We start from the raw sequence: 23,874 nt of genomic DNA, 5'->3' as shown, positions 1-23,874 counted from the left end.
GTTCTATAATGAACACACAATATTTTACAATGCAATGTGGCTATAGAGGGTATTTATTTGTGCCCATTTTTATTGCACAAAATTGTTTCAGATGATTTTTTTTTTTTTTAATAGTAATCAATCTGTGTCCTTTTAGTGGAAATTACATTTTTCTTCTGTTTGAGACAAACTGTTTATGTGCACCTATGTTTTTGATCCTTTCTATGCTGCGGTGATCAACTTTGTTTGGGTCTTAGACATTCTGATTTTGTTCTGCAGAATTTCCAGGCAGTTTTGAACAGATTTTTCCCTCAATTGTTCCAACCTCTCTAGGCCTCGAGGTAGCATAACAACTCTACATAATTATACTTTATCCACCATGGGATGAGGCTTTGCCTTTGGTATGTAGTGTTTATTTATCTTCAAACAGCATGACATGTACATTTACCAAAATGTTAACCTTGTCCACAATCATTCTTTCAGTAGTGCTCTAGAATATTTAGTAATCATTAGGAAACGTGTAACCTTTTTATTTCTTAGGCCTGGCTCACACCTGGGCGTTTTACAGTGCGTTCCTACGCGCTGTAAAACGCTCAACATGTGAAAACCAATAATTGCCTATGGGCATGGTTCCCACCTGGGAGTTTTACAGTGCGTAAGAACGCGCTGAAAAACGCCCTACGCCCAAAGAAGTACAGGAGCTTCTTTGGGGCGTTTTTCCTCGCGTTTCCATTGGTATTCCCGAGTGTGGATTGGGGTTAAAAAACGAGCAGAAGAAAATACGCTCAGGTGTGAACCCAGCCTTAGAGCAGTGGTTCTTCTGTGGTAACCTCACATTAACATCACTGTTGCTCTTTTTTTATGGAAGATTCCAACAGACGATATAAAGTCCAAGACATGTCTGCAAATGGTAACCTGCCATACTAATGTTACTTGACTGTTTGCCTTCACACTGGTCTTTGTAGGATGTCCACTACTAGCAAGAGGTAAATGTTTCTGGTTTTTACCTGACAATGGGCTGGTGGAAGTTCGAAATCTTTAAAATAGTAAATTGTAATCTTGTTCAGGCTTCATTAGCTTCCACAACTCTTCCTGCTAAGGTTTTTGAACTCTATTCTGAGCAGGTCATAGTCTACTATTAATTCCAATGGTTCCCCTTTTCAAGATGTAATTATCCCGGGAATAATGACATCATCCGGATAGACACAGTTTTCATTGATGATCTTAAATTGTTTACAACCTATTGTTCAGTAAAAATAAAAACTGTGGTATATGTTGTTTTTTTTATCCGTATATCATACAGGAAGACTTTAGATTCTAACCTTTAACTGCATTTTGTTGTTATTCACTTGAAACCAATAAACCAAAAAGGTACATATGTATACTAAATTCCAGCAATGTTAACAAAAGCCATACAAGCCAGGATGCCCCTGTTCTAGGTTGTAACATATCATTATGCAAATATCTTGTTATATTACTGAAGGAATTTTACAAAAATCAACTTCTCAACCGCTGACTCTGCAATCAACATACAGACTCTGTGGCCTGTTTGCACCTGTTCCTTAACATAAATAGCCAAAAAACACAACGGTTGGCTACAGCTCAACAAATAAAAGCACGCAAACAAGGTCATAAACTCTAGTTGTTGGACCAATTATTAGAATGGGAAGAATACATTTAAAAGTAGTGTTAAACTCTCAAACTTTTTCAATAATAAATCCAGATCAAACAAATGTACATTACCCAGCAAAGGGTTGCTTTACATTTTTTGGCCAAACACTTACACAGTCATTAGGTTTCCTAATAGCTGACTGCAACTCTCTCAACTTAGTTTCTCTGAACTTCCAGTCTAGTACAAGATCACAAGGGATAAAGCAGAAGCCAGCATCTGTCCATCTAATAGCTTGGAGAAGGGAGGAAAGAGGAGAAAGGAACAGGGGGTGGGGAGTTGCTGGCTTTCTTGTCCGTGTGTTTATGGAGACACACATAAGTTTCCGAGCACACATAAGGGTGGCTCCATATGAACCTGCAAGGAAAAGGAGCCATGCTAAAACAGGATATCATGGCCTGTGATGCTCTGCCCATTCCCTTCCTACCTGACAATGTTATAGATTGCCTGGAGTTCAGTTTTAAAGCTTACCATGTGCAAACACAAAAACAAATGGCATGTAGTATCAAATCCCACACAATAGGGGTATTTGTGATCATTCATTATGCTACTTGTCCAGATTACACTGCAGGGAGCCATTTATTTCATGTGTCTAGCAAAAACAGTTGCTACTCTTAAGAGATTCATTGCTAGAGATTTTAGTATTTACTGAAAACTGTCTTTGCAGCCCCAGCCTGTTCAAAACACACATTCACCTGAATGACTGAAAGGGCACCCGCCCCCTTCCATTATTTCTATTTTATATGGCCCTGTATGGAAAATCAATTAGAGAAAGACAGTCCAAAAGTGAGCTGCCATTACTGTACTGACTTATTAGAAAGACCACAAAGTTTTGCATTACTGTGTATTGAAGCATTTGGTATTAAATATTTATTTATAGGATTAAATGTTTAAAAAAAGATCTTAAGAAAGCTGTAAACATTAAAAATTAAAAAGTGGAAAAAAAGGTTCAGCCACTCCCCTTTGCACAGTGCCAGGCTCTCATGAAAGAGAGAAGAAAGGCAGATGTTGTCAGCCCCTCCCCCGCTAGCAACTACACCTCCCATCTGAAGTGCAAGAAGCCTTCATAACAAAATCAGTATTCAGAAATAGTGCTGCACTACAAAATATGTTTGTAGCGTCAAAGTGCAGAACTACCCCTTTTTGACACATTATTCATAATCAGATTGTTACTGACTGTAGGTGGATTTAGGGTATCGGAATGAAAAACAAAACAAAAAAACATGACTGTAGGTGATTTCGAGGAACAGCGTGAATAGGAAAAAACCAGCAGCACACGCCAAGTAGCTTCATAACTATTGTAATTTATTTAGGAAATAAAGGAAAATGGAAACACACATTTAACAGCATTCATGGTTCAACAATAGTGACCTATCTGGGAAACAAAGGCTCCTTCAAAAGGATAATGCTATTTTGGAACAAGTTTTTCCATGCTCTGTCATAATTCAACATACATCATAATCCTCAGAATATCATGAAACAGATGAACTCTGGCAAGGCAGGAACTATCTCTTAAGTGGGGTTATAAAACAAGTACATAAACTGATCCTTTTCTCTGAGAAAACAGGAACAAAGCAAAATATACTGTATGGTCCAAAGAACAGAAAAAAATAAATACATATCATTGAAATAACTCAAGATATTACAAAATCTCCTTTAAATAAATACATAAATACAGTGCATATTAATGGATTTTTCACCACTACTGGCTTTTATAAATAGCCCAAGGAAACAATAATAATACAATGCAAAGAAAATGTAATTTCAAAATTCAAAACACAAGAAAACTAAGCTGGTTCCAGAAGAACAGCACACAAACAGTATGAAAAGCCAAAAAGGCACCCAAAACAACATGACTGACAGAAAGCAGAAACAAAAATACAACAACACTGGTAACAAAAAGTTGAAAACATGCCGAAACAGAAATGGCAGAATACAAAACGAAAAGGGATGAATGAAAAAAAATTTGGATTGGCAAAAGGTTTAATAGCGTTAGATGGAAAGCAGGTGGGGCACCATGAGGCTCGAAACAATGGAATGGTAATTATAAAATACAGACTGCAGCATACTAAATATCTGCAAAAATATATTTTGCATTTGAAAGAAAAACAAAAATGCAAATGCATGTTTCATAACCATTGGTACAAACACACCAAGAAAATAAAACCAAGCATTTGAAATTCAGAAACACAACAGTGCATAGTGGAATGCATAATCAGTGAAACATGGGATACCCTGGACCTCAGTTCTTTTGTCAACTGTTTTAGAAAAGATCTCAGCTAACCATAAAAACAATTTGCAGCAGGTAAAGCAGATACACGTAGTGGTCAGAAAAATAACAGTATATTAAAGTAATTCTATTTTTCCATTGTTCAATACAACCACAAAAGCCATGAGTGCATGGTTCTAAAGTGCCCACAGCTAAAGCCAACCACAGATAGAAGAGCATCGCACAAATGCCCAAGGTTCTAAAGATGCTGAATTTAGGTTCATCCTGAGGCGGTACACCAAGTCCTGAGTTTACCTTGCTAATACTTAAATTGGGACAGTGAACAAGCCATTTTTCCAGGCGACTACAGTCCAGGTTTTCTAGGGGCTTTCCATGGATAGAAGGGGTAACCTGTGTAGGGGGCTTTCCATGGATAGGAGGGGTAACCTGTGTAGGCAATCTGCTATAACAAACCATGCGGCTAAGTGTGCCCTTTAATATTAAATGGGGTACCCTATCATTGAACCATGATGTTAAGTGTTGTATAGTGGACTGGCCAAGCCACTCAAAATATTTCATGTTTAACTATCAAGGGACCCACAGCTGACATCACAGCCTTGCGTTTTGGTTTATTGGCACAGTTGGGCCAAAGTTTCTATTTTTCTGACCACTAAGTGTTAAGCTAACGCTAGGTGTTGTTTTAGGTGGAACCACAGTCAGGGTAGAAAAATGTAGCAACATCCCCTTTGCACATGATGCTGGCTATTGTTCGCACTTAACTGCACAGAGTATGCACGACTCCTGTCAAACATTCCACAGTAAAAACAGGCAGTGTCTGGTGCATGTAACACTGGGAAGGAAGGCAATAATGCCGCAGAATAGGCAATTACTTGTTTGGCATTGTGGGGTAGAACACTACACAAAAGTCCAATTTGATGTAATATTTTACAAGATGGGATCTTAAAGCAAAACTCCTCTCGTACAGTATACCATGGTGTAGAAGTGAGGAGGGAAAAGACCAACAAAACCCAAATAAAAAAGAACTATAACCTTAAATGTTCAATAGGATGAGTTGCACACAGACGAATGATATGCAGATTATAAACGAACAAGAGCTCAAGGTGGAAAACTGGATCTTACAAAATACAAAGTGAAAAGACAGACAGGATTACTGTTTATAACAGAGCCAGGGAGGGAAACATTCACAAGAACCCTGGAAAATACCCAGAAAGTGAGTAACATATCTGTTATACATTTAACAGAATTCAGAGAAGATATTAAGATATATTGTTTTATATACAGATATGTCTAGAATACTGAATTAGTTATACTTCAAAAATACATACTCACTGGGATATGATGAGCATCATGTGAGTGTGGCAACAGAACTTTTTAGACACCGCAATGTAAAAGAAAAATATCATGATGAAAGTTTGTCATTTTACTCCTGTGCAACCTAAAATACCAGAATACTGCATGTTCTGGAAATGCAAAGCTATAGTAATCTCGTCAGCTTCCATTTTTAGGGATAGGTTTGATGTGTGGCGGTCCCCTAGATTTCATATCTGCCAACATTAAAAAAATAAATGTGAACTGAAAGTCCAAAGTCCACTGCCTTGACTAGTGCTGTTGCTTGGCATAGGCTTTAAATCAAATCATTTAATTTGATTTAAAGCCTATGGCAGTTAATTTCCAAATTAAGTTTAAGTTCCAATTTTGGTGAAAAATCAGTCATGAAAGAGATATGTGAGCTGTCACTGCTGACCTCCTTGTAAAAATGCTGTTCAAGTATCTATCTAATATCAAGTTGATACTGTGGCTTCAATACTTTGCATCACTGGCCCAGAACAAGCAAGCGCTTAAGCGACACGCCAGAACTGCTGACTGGATTACTTGCTCTGGGTCAGCAACTCAAAGTAGTTAAAGTAAGGCACACATGCTATTAGAATTGTCAATAAGTCCGAAATGGGAGCCCCCATCTTTCTCATTATAGGTTACCTTTAATGCCATCCAGAATGGCTTTTTCTTAACTGCCAGACTAGATTATCTGATTTCCAGCTCCAGGATTGCCAATTCATCAAGTTAAATAAACATCTGCCTAACTAGCATAATTCCCATACATCAATAATATAAAAGTTAGCAAGTTTGGCTGCTTGTTAGAAAGCCAACATGTGGGTTATGCGATGGCATATAAAAAAACAAAATCTAGAAATCCAATCTGATCAAAACACTTCTGAAGCTGTATAGCCCAGCACAAAACCTAACAAGGTAGTTGGAGCTAACAATGCTAAAGAGTTGTACATGCTATACTGAACTATGTGGTTCACTGAAAAGAATGCTGGCAATAGAGGACTATGCTGCAATGGAAAGTGAACCAGGGCAGGCTAAATGGTTTCCAAAAGGTAACAGCGCTGAAGTGCAGGCTGGAGGCACCTGCATTAGTCTTTAAATTGATCCTTGTGGAGCCTCCTGGCTTCTAGAGATATGCTGTACGTCAAGTTATGGCTCCTAGGGCAAGGCTATACAAGAAGCTATGGCTGCTAAGACAGGGTTGTACAAACAACCTTGGTGTCTGCCCAAATCCAGAATATGTCTTGGCACTGAGCCCCATCCCCATAATTTAATTGTTAAATGCCAGATCTTCACTAGCCAGTTATGTTTCTAGCATGTTTTACTTTTAATGAATGGGGGCTGAGCTTAACTGCAACTTGGACAGAGGACAATGCCCCATATACAACCCTGGACTAGAATCAAGGAGGCTCCACAGGGGCATAGGGAAGAAGGTAAACAGGGAGTACTCGGTTGCACCAGAAGACTTCTGCACGTTAACATTGCTTTTACCTTGGAAATGATCACTTCAGGTGAGGTCAGGCTCACTTGAGACAAAGTCCATGTAAAACAAGCATCTTAAAGGTTGTAGCATTTCGTTAGTCTTGTAACTTTGTTCACATCCCTAAAGTTTTAGCTGCTGTCTGAAAGTCCTTCAAAGATTTGCCTCCATATTTAGGTTTAGCCGGGATTCACAGGGTAGAGCAGTAGAGCATCTAGTGTCACGCTCCAAGCTCTGGCTGTCTAATCCTGGATGCACAGACGCTCCAAGCTCTGGCTGTCTAATCCTGGATGCACAGCACTGCCCATTGACAGCACAGTTGTTTCAGGCCTGACAAGCATCAGAACTGTCAGCCTCTTTAAATGTATTTATCCCCTTGTTTTATTACCATAGAACACTTCATCAAAGTGGATTTACTTTTTAGACACCTGTAAGATGATTTTAACTAATTACAGTGAAAAAAACCCCCTATAATATTGTACAAGTATCTACCCCCAATAATATGACACACCTAAATTACTAGAGCAAAAGATCACCTGTGTACAGTGAAGAGGATTCAAATGATTATAGTATAAATAACCATGTATATGGAAGGACCGGCCTCATGACATAATGTACAGCATAAAGACAAAAACTTATACTCTGTAAAAAAATTAATAAATTTAAAAAAAAGGCGCTTAATACAAGGGATGGATGCAAGAAAATGTTAAAGTCACTGAATATCCACAGGAGCATATTTAGATCAATCAACAGGAAAGAAAAGGGAATAGCACAGCTGTTTATATGCCAAGAATCATTCATCCAACAAAGTTGCATGACCAATCTAGGAGGAGACGGGTAAGGGAGGCCACCAAGAGACCTATGAGCATGTGAAGCAGTTACATACCTCAATGGTTGAGATTGGACAATCAATGCATACAACTGTTGCTCCACCAGTTGCAGCGTCATGGGAGAGAAAAAAAAAACTTGCATGATTTGTCTTATGACTAAGGCAATGACCCAAAATATAAAAGTAAAGAACTACACAAGAATGGCTCAAAAACAATATTAATGTTTAAAAAAGGCAGTCAGCATCCAGATCTCAATATAATAGAGAAGAAGGTGTGGCTGGATTTGAAAAAGATTACCTCACGATCCCGACAGCGCTGAAACACTTTAGAGAAACTGCAGCATGTAGAAGTGCAAAGCTGATGGAGACCTATCCACACAGATTCCAAGCTGCAATTTCCACCAAATGTACTGACTCAATGCTGGCTTGCAGGGGGTGCATATTAATGCAGTCAGTTATTTTGTGTGTTTTCACAGTAATTAGTTTAAATCCCTTTCCAAAATCTCTTTTCACTTTAATATGAAAAAGACGGTTTCTTTTCGTACAATAAATAGTGACTCAATGGTCTATGACCGGGGTAGGCAACCTCAGCTCTCTAGCTGTTGAGGAACTAAAGTCCCACAAGACATTACAAGGGTGACAGCCTCACGCTGGACTCCCAAAGGCAGATGCATGATGGGATTTGTAATTTTACCACAACTGGAGGGCCAGAGTTTGCCTACCCTAGTGTAAAGCAACAAGTGACAGATGTTGAAACAAAACTAATGTTCCCAGGGTGCTTGTGCAACTCCATTTGTTTTAATGTATAAATAAAATGCAAAAAAACTTTTATTTTTTGATTTGGATCAAATGATAAGGGCTTAGAACCACTGTAAGGCTTTTACTGCTGTCTTTGTACCGGATTCACTCTCTCCAACTGTCCTAATCAAAAGGGCCACCGGGAATGAAAGCAAGGGTAAACTCAAAATTTTGAGTTGCCACCAAAACAGGAATAGATGGGTAATCCTTTAATGGGGACACTTGTTCCCATGAAAACTGACTAAGAAGGAATATCCTTTACATTGTAAAGATATCCTTGCACATTCTATTGAGTGAAGTATCTTCTGTCATGCATGTTTCTCCCTACCAGTCAGCACTTTTTTTCCTATAAATGTACACGGAGCTATGAATGCTCTGCGTTCGGTCTCAACAGGTTTCTAGGCCAGGGCAAAGTAACTCCTGTGGGCATGTATGGGCGTTATTTCCAGGCCTGGCCAATCAAAAGGCCAAAGACCTGGAGGAAGCAGCTGAACAGATGGAATTGCCAGCGATGAAAAGGCTGATATTGCACCACTAGAGTGATCACATTGCTATGTAAGGCCCCATTTACACATAGGCGGCACCGTTTTTGAGCGTTTTGTATGCACAGGGTCAGCATGGCTGTTTTTTTTCAAGCATTTAATTTTTTTCAAGCAAATTTTTATGTGTGCACATGTGCGTTTTGACTGGCAGCTCAAGAAACATTGCAGTCAATGGATGAATGTGCATACAAAGGCTCTTGAAAATGTGCAATATGCTTCTGCCACGCTTGAAACTGCCCAAAAAAAAGCTTATGTGCTTTTTTCTGCATTCGGCATTTTGCAGCTCTGGCATGAACAGGGGCCATTGAAAATCATGGGATTTCTTGTGTTGGGCTCAAAAACACCTAGGTGTGACCAGGCCTAAGTCTGCCATAATATGCTAATATTCTGTATATACTTGCACATTCCATCAAAAATCTCCTGGTGGTCCAAATTTTTTTAATTTGGCCTGGTGGCATTGTTCTGCATTTAGCTTTATGCGTTTTTTAATTATGCCTGTAACCAATACATTTTTATATCCTGCGCATAATCTCTGCCATTGTTCAAAACACTGCTACAATGAAAAGTAAAAAGCGGATGTAAAATTAATTATCAACAATCAGAGGGAACAAGGCTAAAATACACAAATTCTTTTCTACATAGCAGTTTACAAGCTGGACGGAGGCAACCCAAAGTCTAAAAAATAACTGAAGTAACCTAGAGCAAAAACAGAGGGCACCAATGCTAAGTGGCCAAGTTAATGTCAACTAGTTTTACCCACGTGCTGCTTTGTATGCCACAACATAACTTAAGGGGGAAAAAAAATGTATAACACTGTGAAATTGGCTAACATCAAAAAAATTAAAATCAACACACATACATAGATAAAAAGATATAGAAGGTTTAAATATAAGTTAATGTAAACATTATATCTAGAATACTGCTGAAGCTGTCATACTCAGAAGTGCAGTTGGTTACAGGACCCCTGAAAGGTAATTTTTGAACAGTACATTTTGGCACTTTGCAAAATAACAAAACTCCTAAACACTAAAACTGGATTTTTTTACTCACCGTAAAATAATTTCTTGGAGATACAGGACATTTTTCACCTTCAGGTTACATTGCCACCTTCAGGACGACATTGACAATAACAAAAAAAAAACTGTAGGGAAGCCCGAGAAGATACTTCCTACTACCAACAGGCCTCAGTTTTGTAGTACATTACAGAGACCATGATCATGATCAGTGCAAGAAAGATCTAGTAGAGTGTGCCTTGACAGGAAAGAGTGGAATCAGATCCTTGAGACAATACGCTTGAATGATGGTCCATCTGAGCCACCTAGAGATTTTTAATGGAGACGCAGATACACCCTAATGGGCACCATCTGGGATGGCAACAAGGAAATCAGTCTGTCTAAAACAAGCAGTGGCTGAGTCTCACAGCCCAAACCACATCCAGATGATAGATGAAAATTTCCTTTTGGTGAACTGGAGCCAGATAGAGGGACAGAAGACGGATGTCCTGGTTGAGGTGAAAGGCAGAAACTACCTTGGGGGTTCAACACCAGGCAAAACCAGAAAATATTAATTGCAGGATAAGGCCACCAGCTAACACAGTCGCCTAGCAGAGGTGATTGCTACAAGCAATACCACCTTGTTGGGTAAAGTAAAGGAATGTCTCCAATGGGGAGTTTCTGAAGTACACAGAGAAGATTCAGATCCCATGGAGTCACAGAGGAACAAACAGGGAAGCTACAAACAGGGTGAGCTACATAGGAAACTCTGTGTACAAAAAGGTATTAATAAGTGATGAAACAAGATAGAAAAGGGCAGAAACCTGGGGTTTAACAGCCATGCTGCTAAAGCCAGTGACTGAAGCAAGATGGTAAATTAGTAATTGAGGGGGGAAAAAAAAGTCCACAGAGGGTACACCAGGAGTCTTACCCGATTGGCTTACCACATCCTCCTGGGAAGGTCCAGAGCATTGAGGATCAGTGGAATACCCTACATTTCGATCCCATGAAGCAGGAAGGGGATAGATTAAGGTGTGCTTGTCCCGCAGACACAACAGGGCATCCAATGCTTCCGCTAAAGGATCCCTGTACCTGGAAAAAAACCTGTCCAGTTTGTTGTTAAAACTGGAGAATGTGAGGTCCATATCCAGCATCTCCCACCTGCTTGAACAGGTCATATAACACCTTCAGATGTACAGACTACTTTCCCTGGTCCAGACGTTGCCAGGTGAGGAAGTCTGACTGCCAATTGTCTACACCTAGGATGCACTTTTTGGTCAAACCTGGAACGTCAAGTTCTGCCCAGGACAGGATGCTAACTATCCCTCTTGCCACAGCGAGGCTTCTGGTTTTTCCCTAATGGTTGAAGAATGCCAGCGCAGTCATTGTCCTATTGGATTGGATGACCCTCAAGCAGAATGGTCCAATGCAAAAGAGACAGCCAAATCGCTCAAAGCTCAAGGATGTTTGAGACTCTTATGAACAAATCCCTTGCATCAAAAAAGGAGCCCAAGACCCCTTTCAGTCAGATAGGCTGGCATCCATCATGAGAATGTTCCAAAAGACGAGCAAAGATCTTCCCAGATTCCAGAATGGGGCCACAGAGACAAGATCAACCTAGTCCTCAGTGCCAAATGAAACAATGTGTGCAGGAACCTTACTGAATTGTTGCACAATGACAGGATGTTGCACTGTAGTGGTCTGCAGTGAAAAAGAGCAAATAGGACAGCCATGAAGGACACTACCATCAGGCCCAAGACTCTAAAGTAAGTGCAGGGAGTAGGACGACTCCTGGAATGGAGAGCCTGAATCTAAGATCAGAGCATCTTAAGTTTCTTCAAATGGGGGAAAAAAACCTGGCATGAACGGTGTCCAGGATTAGACCTAGATACACCAAACGATGAGTTAGTTTCAGGATTGATTTCTACATTTTCAGGATCTATCAGAACTACTGTGATGTCTGGACAGTTAAAACCACGTTTTCTGACAAACGGGCCGGGTGCCCCCTTTGGGTTTGAAAATGGTAAACGGGTTTGAGAAGAATCCTTGAAATCGTGTTGCTACAGGGAATGGGGCAATGACAGCTTGGTCAAGACGACCTTAGCGGGCTCAATGCAGATCTGCTAATCTGTGCAGAGATACAGGAAGGCTGGAGCTGAAGAGGGATGCAAAGAATGCAAGGCGGTCTGAATGGACAAGGGGAGATCCTGTTCATCTGTCACTCCTCTCCCCTTGACCATTCACCCAACGCCTCTGCAACAAAAAGGTCTATGCAGCCTTTGGGGCTTTCACGGACCCAAGACAGTAACCAGCACTGGTAGATGCAACAGGCAGATTCCTCTGGCTTCAGAGTGGGACACATTGCACTAAGAGCTGAAGGAACATTATTAGAAGATACTTGGCAAAGACTGAAACAACTTAGAATCAGACAGAATCTGAGTTTCTGCGGCCAAACCACTGGTAGACTGAGTTGGGGAAACCTTTTGCCGTTGTGTAGACCGTGTGTATGTTGTGACCATGTAGAGATAAGGCAATGTATAGGGTTAGGGTTGAAGCCACAGCCTCTGGTTTCACAAAACCCAAAAACAGCGGATAGCATATGAGGGTCGGATGACCAGAGTTGACCAAAGTCACTGTAGCCAGGCAGCATGAATGGACCAAAGATCAGAGTGCCAACATGGCTCTTTGCAAGCACGAGCAGCAGTTGGGAGACGCACTTTCAACAATGTACGGAAGGAACGAGTGCAGGGCGCAGGCAACACTCCACCTAGTAGATGACCTCAGCACTAACCCTTTCCATGGTGGCAACTGGCAAGAAACGTGAAATTTAAAAAAGGTACCTAGCAACCAATTTAAAAGTAGCAGCTCTGAGTGCTCGGCCCAACTGGACTAATCACTGAGCAGGTATTAAGAGATAGGGCAAGCGCTGAGGCAATGCTGGTGGCTCTTTACCTGGAAAGCTTTCCGTGGCCAACTTGTTAACAAAAAAGAAGTCCAAGGTCACTTCAAGGCTAACCCTTCAATGTCCAGTCCAGATAGCTGCAATTGAAGAGACCAGCTCTAGCCTTTAGGTAAAGGAGTTTAATTGGTGAAAAAAAAAAAAATTACAAAAAATGCTGTAATACTGTAAATGGTGCTGGTTAAAATAGGTTAATCCTTTACACAAATTTTAGTCCTCCTAGGGCACTACCAAAAATTCAGGTTGCTAGTAGGAAGGGTGATCTTGGGCTAGCCTACAGGTTTTTTTTTTTGGCTTGCCAGTGTGCAGTTTGCCTGTAGGCAGCAATATAACCCAAAAGGTGAAAGACTTCCTATGTCCCTAAATGGACACACACACAACAAAAAAAATGTAAATACAGACTAAAGTCTGTCCATGTAAGATACCCTAAAAGGAATGTACACATTAATATCTTAAATTATAATCTGATCTGTGACCCTTACAGATAAAGATATACTTTAGTGAACATCATCAGGTAGATAGGAGTGGGTGCCTGCAGTTAGGGAACTGCAGAAAAATTCTAGCCACCTTTTATGCTTGAATCTTTTTTTTACATATAGGCAATTTTGATCCTATTTACGACATAAATGTATAAAGTTGTTTTTGAATTCTAACTCTTAGCAGATTCTTAGTTTTGATCTCATAACGGAAAAGACCTCCCTGATGATGCAAGGAATATTTGCAAAGTGCCACTAAATGGCACTGCTTTGAAGATATCTATTGAAGTAATTTAAAGTGAACCTGACCCTTTCTATAAAAACAGTGCTGAACTGCCTGCAAGTACTTATATTAGTGTTCAAACAGATCCCGACTATTCTGTGAAGTCCAATGGGTCCTATACCCAATGAATGTCATATGTAAAATTTTAGCTTAAGCCCCACCTCCCGTGCAAAAGCCTGCCCAGTGTCTTACAACTGTCAAACTCCATAGCCTTTAGGGTCCACTAAGGTTTTGGTATCCGACAGGTAAATGATAGGAGGTGGAAATTGATGCCCAGATGGAGCCAAGCCTAAAGTGGAACTAAACCCATCAATATAATTGTTTCCCAAAACAGTTATACTCAAGGCATTCTTGCCAAGTCCTCAAATGGCTGGTGTCATAGCTGATCACATGTTCAGCACCATGGAAACTGCAGATCTAAAGAGGATAGGAGGCTTTAGTTCCACTTTAAGTTTGATTGGTAAGAATTAAAAGCCCCATGCACAATCTGAACATAGATTACAAGGGGCTCCAAGAATCAATTTCAAGTCCAAAACAGGTGCCAGCATGCACCACGATATTTTGGGATAGGTCAGGTTCAGTTACCTCAGCTAGGCAAGTATTGCACACCCCGCTGAACTCAACAGAAATCAATAACACAAAATTGGCATCTTCTTATAATAAATACTCAGGTATTCCACATCACAAAAAAAAAAAAAAGTAAACAAAATACACTGTCACAGTCATCTTCTCTCAGCTATAAATGAACTACCCTGTTCTGCCAACTGCACTGAATATGATTACATATTACATGCTAAATAAATATGTCTAAGGAGTTACTGTAATACTGTGCACAGAGGATATGTTCCACTGTATGGTATATTGAAGAAAAAAGAGAAACTTCCACAGAATAAAGCTCACAAATATATGGTATCTAGTCTAAAGCCATGTCATCTTTACCAAAGCAATCTAACCAACTCCTCACCTGCAGCAGGCGGATGCTGACCACTAACCGTTGGCAAATCCAGAGAACTATCAGACATACCATGCTTCAATTCCCCGCCCAAATCTGACAACTTCATGTCAAACTGGATAGAAAGTGCATCTTCAGAGTCATCCTTCCCAAAGCTGCTGCCACCAATCGAAGGAAGATCTAAGGACTTAATAGAGACGGAGTCCTCTTTGGTTTGCTTGAGAGCAGCAAACTTGTCCACAAAAGATTTTTCGGAATTGCTCTCAGCGGTGGTGAATTTGTCATACTGGAATGTGAAGTCACTGTCTTTTGGGAGACCCGCAGCATCTTTAGATTCATCATACCCCGTGCAAGAGCTGTCCAGAGAAAGGTGTTCAAACAAATCATATTTGTTACTGGATGCTAAAGAAGTGGTTTGAAGGTTCTGGTTTGAACCAGTAGAGCGTACTGGATCAATTGTACTCGAATCCTGCTTGAAGGCTTCATATTTGTCTCCAGTTTTTTGTTCAGTAGCACTGCTATTACTTGTCAAGAAGTCAGTAAAATCACTATGGTTACCAGCAGATGTAGCATTGACTGGCCCTCCAAAAAGTGTGAAGTCCCCAAAATCATCAAACAGGGAGGAACTTTTAGCAGGCACAGCTGAAACAGGAACATATGAGGATGATGATGATGAAGATAAAGGCAATGATAATGATGATGATGATGATGCTAATGGATTTGCAGCCACGGGAAATGACACAGGCTTGGGTGCATGGAATGTTTTTGGAAAGGCATTGCTTGTCACAGCAGAAAATGAAAGGTCAGATGAAGATTTTAGCGGAGTAGGTGATTTCTGGGTCTGGGTCTGGGTCGGGCCAATGTTAAATCCAAGAGACGTCTGGGTTTCTCGTAATGGAGTGTCTAAAGGAGATATGCTGTCTGCTGTTTTAAAGTCTGTGAATCCATCATCTGCTGAAGAGGATTTGAAGTCTGCAAAACCATCTCCTGTGCAATTAAAACAAAAAGTTTACAAAATAGAAAAATGTTATGGTTATTATTATTACTACCTACACACCGAGAGCTGAAGTGTTTGGGAAGGGGAAGCACGTGAGACACAAATTAAGGTACTTTGGCTCAGTCAGAGAAGGTAAAGGAAGCTTTTTGTTTCATTGATAAGGCTTCTGCATCACATAGTAACTGGATTTGGTACTTGTTTAGACGGTCATATGGGAGTCTTTTTAAAAAATCACTTTTATTAAGCAAAAGTCACTCATTATTCTCAAATAATATACTCAATATACTCAAAAGTACACATTATTCAAAGCTAAGCTGAACATGTAACCGTGTTATTAATAGAGAAAGGATTAACAATTATATGTTAGGAATTGGACATAAAATGAAAATAAAGACCGCAGTGGATATGATGATTGTTCTGGCATAAAAAGCTGCAGTCTTGCAGTACATCATGTTAGATTGTGTGTATACACACACACACACAAAACTTTAAAAATGTGCACCTCTCAGGTAAGGCTAGTGACACATCAGGGTAATACCTTTTAAAATGTCTGTACATAGCCAACTCTGGGAATTGTTTCTGCTGATGTCAAAGTATTGTAACGCTCATCATACAAGCAGAGTTGGGGTTTTCCATGGAAATTAAGATTTATTTTTTATACCAATTATGACCCCTACAAGCTTTGCTTTCTGACTTCCATCTACAACTGGAGAACCATTCATTCATCTGACATTTCCTGGAGATATTATGGTTCTCATACGTCGTAAAGTCTGTAGTGGGGGCAAAGTACCAGGGAGAACGTGAAGTACCCATAACTACCAGTTAACAGGAGATTAGAAAACATCCAAAAAGGAGTCTAGATTTCACATCAGTGATTGAAAGCGTATTGGTACGCCATACCTTGGCAATGGTGCGTGTAGCCACCGCAAGGACACAAAGTGCCCATAAAAATCAAAAGTATCCTATAGACTCGCGTACACATGTCCAATGGGCATGGTCCATCACGCATGCAAAAAGGATTCTTTATCAGGACACCCACGGAAGCACCTCCCGTTGTGTCCAGGACAAAATTGGCTGGATACCATGTACCATCTGTATAATAATTTGTAATTGGCTTTTAAAGCTTGAGCATTCTGTGAACTGCATTTAGTACTGTCCCAAATTTGGGACCATGTGTCAGGTTCAATGCTAGATTTAAGATCCACCTGCCATATATGCATGTAAGCACTGATGCATGCAAGCATGATTAGGTGTACATGTCCCAATGAGGAGAGGACTGTACAGCAAGGAAAATCAGACTCACTCAAAAGCCATCAACTGCAGCGTTCCCTACAAGACATTAATGGAGTTAAGAGTTAATAAAATGTTTTACTTGCAGATAACTGATTATACTTGAAATGGAGGGCTGGGAAAGGTCTCATGTCAGCCTTGTCCAGTAAGCAATAAAGTGTGCAGGTTTCTTAGCTGTTAAAGTGTCGGAACACACCATGGGTTTCCAACCCAGGGAGGGGAAAGAGGGGTGCTTAAGGAAGAACAAAAAAAGGAAAGTGAGACGATAGAAGGCCACCTAAATATACAGGGGGAATACCGTATAAGTAATGAGGTTCTGCCAAAGAAACTGTCTTTCGACCAAGGCCATAAGAAACTGTAAATAGTTAACGGGTCACAGTAGCCTTAAGGGAGACCCAAAATGGGACCTTGTTAGAGACGTGGTACTCGGCTAAAGTGGCTAAAAATGTTGTATAGGAGGGACTCCTAAGCTACCATTTAATCTACTATGATAAAGCACGAGTGTAGGTAGACCAGCCTCCTGTGGTGCCAAAGAAACTGAAAATATTGCAGATGCAAAATATATGCAAACAGGATTAGAACCGGTGAGGCCCTAAACAGGTGGTTTTGGCATGTCATTTTCATTGCAGCTATCCATCCCAACCAGGAGAGTGAGTGATTGTTTCAGACCTTTAGGAGGTTTGCAAGCTTAGTGAACAGCAGAAGGCAATTCATAGAGTATCCTGTAGGATATTGTTATTCGGATTCTTGTTAGAAGAAAGGTGTGAGGTCTCCCAATGGAACAGAAACACATTTTGAAGTGCACGGACTTCAGGAACCCCCAGAGTGACGTTAAGTTTTTTAAGATTGAGCAGGGTTGAGCCAGAGACCTGAGAGCTCCCCAAAGTTTCGTAACAGAGCAAGATTGGGAAGCAAGACAGAGCCTGTCAGCAGGGCATAAAGCCAAGTTGATCTTAACACAAGCCTTACCTATAAATTGACTTGTGCTTTCCAGTTTGCGGTCCACACCGAATGTTTTAAATACTGCATATTTATCAACCACAGGAAGTGCAACTGCTTGTGTTCCAGACATTGGCATAAGCAAAGGTGGAGCACTAAGTAAACCAAAAAAAAAAAGTTACAATTTGCAAACTACTTCAAAATATTTCCTGCGAAAAGAATACGGATTTCAAACTTTAAAAGAAATGGCAGCAAAAATATATTAAACCTAAAACATGCATACACTATTGAGGTCTTCATTATTAAACAGTGCTGGTCATATTTGAAGGGATCAGGTCATTAAGGGGTCAAAACTAATGTAAACACGGCCTGTAAAAGAAGGTGGTAAATACTTAACTTTCCAGTGGCTAGTGTGTAACAACTTCATCTTATTGCCGATTTCTGGTTACTGCAGGTATCCAATTTGTTTGGTTGTGTCAAATGCTTGTTCTCCCATTGGGTACTGCACCAAATCCTACATCACTACACGATGAACGAGCCAGTGGGAGGAACAAGTATATGACACACACAGGAGTCTCGGATACCTGCAGCTTTTTGTGATCAGCAACGCAATGGAATTTTAAAATACGGACTCCTGTGTTAACTTTTGACCACACAGTGACAAAAAAAAAGTGAGGCTGTACAAAGTGGAGGAAATGGTAAGACTCTGCCAAAAAAAAAGAAAATATATTAAAAAGGGAAACCTGTAATTTGCTATTGTTGACATTATAGGAGTCCCTATATTCCTCCAGCATCCTGCAGATCACATTGCGACAATCAGCGAAATGCCAGAATAAGGCACAAAAATGCAAAGTAACATTCACAGCCATGTTCCACCATCATAAGATGGTCATGTGGGATACAGAAGAGTTATCAAGCAATGCCCACATGAAAATTGGGGAAGATCTACAATACCAAGATGAAAGCTGCAACATTCCTGTATTAGTGATAGTATGCAAAAAAGTGGTAGCTAGGTTCCACAGAAGTGTGCATGGCACACAGGATGTACTAGTGAAAACTATGAAGGTTTATAATAGAAAGTTATACTTAAGGTAGTATTAAGGTCTGGGCGTTTTTTTTAACCATAATGTATTCTCTGCATTAGGTTGCGGGGGGAGGATACTGATGGCAGAGAAGCCATAGGCTCCTTCTACCATCAATGGTGGTAAATACTTAACTTTCCAGTGGCTAGTGTGTAACAACTTCATCTTATTGCCGATTTCTGGTTACTGCAGGTATCCAATTTGTTTGGTTGTGTCAAATGCTTGTTCTCCCATTGGGTACTGCACCAAATCCTACATCACTACACGATGAACGAGCCAGTGGGAGGAACAAGTATATGACACACACAGGAGTCTCGGATACCTGCAGCTTTTTGTGATCAGCAACGCAATGGAATTTTAAAATACGGACTCCTGTGTTAACTTTTGACCACACAGTGACAAAAAAAAAGTGAGGCTGTACAAAGTGGAGGAAATGGTAAGACTCTGCCAAAAAAAAAGAAAATATATTAAAAAGGGAAACCTGTAATTTGCTATTGTTGACATTATAGGAGTCCCTATATTCCTCCAGCATCCTGCAGATCACATTGCGACAATCAGCGAAATGCCAGAATAAGGCACAAAAATGCAAAGTAACATTCACAGCCATGTTCCACCATCATAAGATGGTCATGTGGGATACAGAAGAGTTATCAAGCAATGCCCACATGAAAATTGGGGAAGATCTACAATACCAAGATGAAAGCTGCAACATTCCTGTATTAGTGATAGTATGCAAAAAAGTGGTAGCTAGGTTCCACAGAAGTGTGCATGGCACACAGGATGTACTAGTGAAAACTATGAAGGTTTATAATAGAAAGTTATACTTAAGGTAGTATTAAGGTCTGGGCGTTTTTTTTAACCATAATGTATTCTCTGCATTAGGTTGCGGGGGGAGGATACTGATGGCAGAGAAGCCATAGGCTCCTTCTACCATCAAAGAGGGAAGGGGCGTGGCCTGCCACAGGGCTGTGTGTGTATATGGACGCACACAGCCACTGCGGGCACGAGTGTGCACAGGTGTCTCCATTAGAATTATGGTGGCACCCGTGCAGGGGGAATAGTGCTGCGGGAACCCACTAGAAAATGAGGAATTAAACAGTTTTAAAGAAAAGCAGCAACAGCCTCCAGGAAAGGAGGGTCCACTTAAAGATAAAATAAATTAAAAAAATTAGGCTTTAATATCACTTTAAGAATGACTATATGGGTTTAAATGGTTTGATAACTTTAATGTTCAAGTACATTTTCAATCACTGACACTAAAAAAACTACACAGTTCTGACTTCAGACATAACTTATTGCATCCTTATTCCAGGTCAGAAAATTAAGAAGCACTGAATCTAGTGATAGCTAGGCAACTAGCAACTTTCTGGGTATCAGTAATGGCAGCCTACATATTTCTGTTAGTACAGGCACTCTTCAAATTATCTGGTTACAGTGTACTGAAATGTGATTGGGTACTGGGGGTTACAACACCCTACATACATGCTGGTTATGCCCACATTACCAGCATGGAAAAGGATTTGCTCATACACGATACCCCAGAGTATAGAAACCTGAAATAAATACAATAACACAAGCAGGAAAACATTTTTACTATTCTAATATAGAGACGGTATAGACAGTGTGCAACAGTAATGTTTTGCTACCTGCTCTTCAACAGTGAAGATGACATTTTAGACGTATCGCTTTGGAAATCGGAGAAAGAGTCATCACTGGGTCCAGATTTGGATGCCTCTTGAAAGTCTTGGAAATCATCATCTTCTGGCTTGAAAAGCTACACAAGGCATAAGGATGAGATGAGTTAAGGAAGACACTACCCTGATTAGGGCACAGTCCACTTTAGTTTTTTTACTGGACCTACAAAATCCTTTTAAACTTATTCAGCAAATTACTAGAACACTGATCTGTGAAATCCTGTCTATATGACTCTCTTCACTTTTCCTTTCCGACATCGCCGAGACCCCTAGTATGGCAAACCTATATTGCGCAACTGTATTATATAACTGCAACCTTTTTTTAAAAAACAAAAATATCACTTTCTATTAAATGTGTTACTTTACTGCTATAGTGCACTGGTGCAAGTGACAGTAAATGGCAATGCACTTTATACTGTGCATAACAAAGTGGATAAGCCCTTATATAATGGCTGTGAGCCAAACACAAACCATATAATCATCTTTGTCATTACTGATGCAGAATGATACAAGCTGCTGCAGTTTGGGAAAAGTATTGGTGCTGCATGTGCAGGCACTCACTGTTGTCACACAACCAAAAAAGGACTCTGCTAGAAGAGAGCACATATAAAGTAGACCAGCGTTACCAAGTTGGGAATGGAGAATATCTAGCATGTACTACATTGAAGGGTCTACAAAGAAACTGTCAGATTCTGGAAAAAACAGCACACAAATAGTAGTAAAAACCCATATGACAAGGGAATTATATAAACGCCTGTGATACAATTCTGTCACCTTTTACTATATTGTAATACTGACAGACAATTTAAAGGGCCAATCCAGTAAAAAAATAAAAATAAAAAAAGTTATATTGTAGTTATGGGTGTATTCTTTTGGGCCAAGTCCGCTGCTGGTTTCTATGTCCTTGATACTACTAAAGGAGAGATCTCCCAGCCATAACTCCCATTCTTTTCTTGTCCACTTGGGAATTTTATGTGCCCCATCTATCGGTTCATGCTCCAGCTGCCCCTGTTGGATTCTTCACATATACAGTGGGTATAGAAAACAATCACTCCCCTTTGAAATAATCACATTCTGTTGCTTTGCAGCCTGAAATAAAAGACAGACACAGTTTTTGTTTTACTTAGTGCAACTTATAACATAAGTAAAGGATCATCCCCTCCTAAAAATGGCTTGTAAAAAAATCAGGTGTAGCTAATCACCTTCTCAATGGCACACAAAGCCATTTGACTTTCAATTGTGGTCATTTTGATTAGCTTAACATGAGAAGAGCTTTCCTGGAGCATTTCAGTACCTGGTAGTGCAACTGAAGCAAACAATCAACTATGGGTGGCAAGACACTGTCAAAAGATCTCCTGGATAAAGTTGTGGATAGGCACAAGTCAGGAGATGGGTACAAAAAAAAATTCAAAGGCTTTATCAAAGCTTCTTGAGGAAAATCTGCTGCCCTCTGCCAGAAAGTTGTCAATGGGAAGAAGGTTTAAAATGACCCCACAGTGGTTGAAGGTGAAAAAGGTGAATGTCCTTGCATGGCCTAGTTAGAACCCAGAGGCTTAAACCCCATAGAAAATCTGTGGAATGACTTGAAGACTGTAGTCCACAAACGGTCACCATCAAATTTAACTGAACTTGAGCAGTTCTGCAAAGAAAAGTGGGCAAATATTGGAAAGTCTAGATGTGCGTAGTTAGTAGAGACATATCCTAACAGGCTAAAGGCTGTAATTAAAGCATAAGGTGGTTCAACAAAATACTGACACAATGGGGGTGATCCTTTTTCCAACTCAGTGATTCCGTTTTTTAAATTTGTTTTATTTTTTTTCTGACATGTGGGTGTTATCGTTTACTTGGATGTTATAAAGATGCAGAGTAAATACAGCTGGATAAAACAAAAACTGTGTGTCTTCATTTCAGGCTGCAAAGCAACAAAATGTGACTATTTTAAAAGGGGGGGGGTGATTTTTTTCTATACCCACTGTAAAATGTATTAAAAATCCAGTGGTTAGAATGGGAGCCCTCATAATGGCCACAGCAGATGTGCAGACCCCGGAACTCTAGCACAGAGATCTCTCCAGTAACTCTCCAATAGAGTTACTGAACAATTTCAAAGTTTCAGATGATTTAACGGTACAGCTTATGGCAAAAAATTAAATCTGTGTTAAGGTGCTCATACACTGCTCGATTCTCGTACGAGAATCGAGCGGTGTGAACGAAGACGTGCGACCGTTTCTACTGTACGGTCGCACGTCTTTTGTCTAAGGAGCATGTTAGAAAACCAGCCGAGAATCGTACGATTTTCGGCTGGTTTGAACGGTGCTGGGGAGACAAATGCCGAACGGGCCGGTGTGCGCACGCGCACACTGCCCGTTCAGCATTGCAGTCATCGGAAGCCCGCCCCTCAGGGGGGCAGGCTTGCGATGATCGAGAGTACGATCTGCCTGTCCAAGATGGGCAGATCGTACGTTTTTTTAATCACTTTACAACCATCGCAAGACTAAGGTCTTGCGATGGTTGTACAGTGTATGGCCACCTTTAGGCAGCATGACCCAGTAATGAAAGTCCGCAGTAAGGCACCCAAGTGTTGCACTCTATTAATTGGAGCACTAACAAATCAGAGTATTTGGACAGTAATGTGTCTGGCTAGAATTACAGACTATGAAAACATATGCTAAAACAATGGAGCATTTTGTACACAGCTAACCGTTAATGGTTTTACTAGGTTTAACTTTTAATCTTTATGGTTTTGAATACATTTTTATTTCCACAAACAGGAGCTGCCTTTTCAAATAAGACAACTGTCCTTACCGGCTGAGTAAAGGTTGATGGCATGAACGTCTGCATTGTGACATTTCCTGTAGCAGCTGGCGTACTCTTCATTGTAACAACTGGCTGGCTAACATCCAGAGGCTTAGAGACAGGAGGCCTTGGAGATACCCCATGCAATGGATCCACAGCTGAGGAAAAACTTCCTGGAAAGCTACTGAAAGTTGGTATAGGTGCTGAGGAAAACTGATTCAACATATCCATATTCAAGGAACAGTCTCCTCTCTGTTTCAATGAAAACAGATAAAATATGTGTGCATTACACAGAGATACCAATAGAGAACCACACTTTTCAATCTAAAATCAGAAGTATACCGTATTGTAAATCGGGTGAGTATATCTTATTTTTGACCCTAGACCAAAACCAGCAGTTAACCACTGTAGTGCGCGGGTATCCCCACTGCAAGGGTTAATTTGTAATTTGTTCTTCTTTAAGAAGGAATTCAGATGCATCTCGGCCACTATCAAAACACAAGCAGAATGTACAAGCATCTACACAAGTACTTAAAAAAGCAGGAAGTGCAAACCTTAGAA

The 23,874-nt window shown here is 40.3% G+C and overlaps 1 protein-coding gene across 2 annotated transcripts in view; it reads right to left on the bottom strand.

The window, feature by feature from the left end:
* The window catches only part of SYNRG (synergin gamma), a 68,110-nt gene that overhangs the window by 19,612 nt on the left and 24,624 nt on the right, over positions 1-23,874 (bottom strand). For both annotated transcript variants that reach the window (XM_018556790.1, XM_018556791.1), the window contains exons 9-12: positions 23,323-23,565; positions 20,473-20,600; positions 17,775-17,899; positions 14,531-15,505 (exon numbers count right to left, since the gene is read on the bottom strand). In XM_018556790.1, the coding sequence (XP_018412292.1) occupies positions 14,531-15,505; positions 17,775-17,899; positions 20,473-20,600; positions 23,323-23,565 (1,471 nt within the window). The remainder of the gene's footprint in view (positions 1-14,530; positions 15,506-17,774; positions 17,900-20,472; positions 20,601-23,322; positions 23,566-23,874) is intronic.

This window comes from Nanorana parkeri, unplaced genomic scaffold (genome assembly GCF_000935625.1).
Source record: "Nanorana parkeri isolate BGI_ZX_2015 unplaced genomic scaffold, ASM93562v1 scaffold252, whole genome shotgun sequence".
Lineage (NCBI taxonomy): Eukaryota > Metazoa > Chordata > Amphibia > Anura > Dicroglossidae > Nanorana > Nanorana parkeri.
Note: the sequence above shows the minus strand (reverse complement) of the source record. Positions and strands in the feature narration are given on the sequence as shown.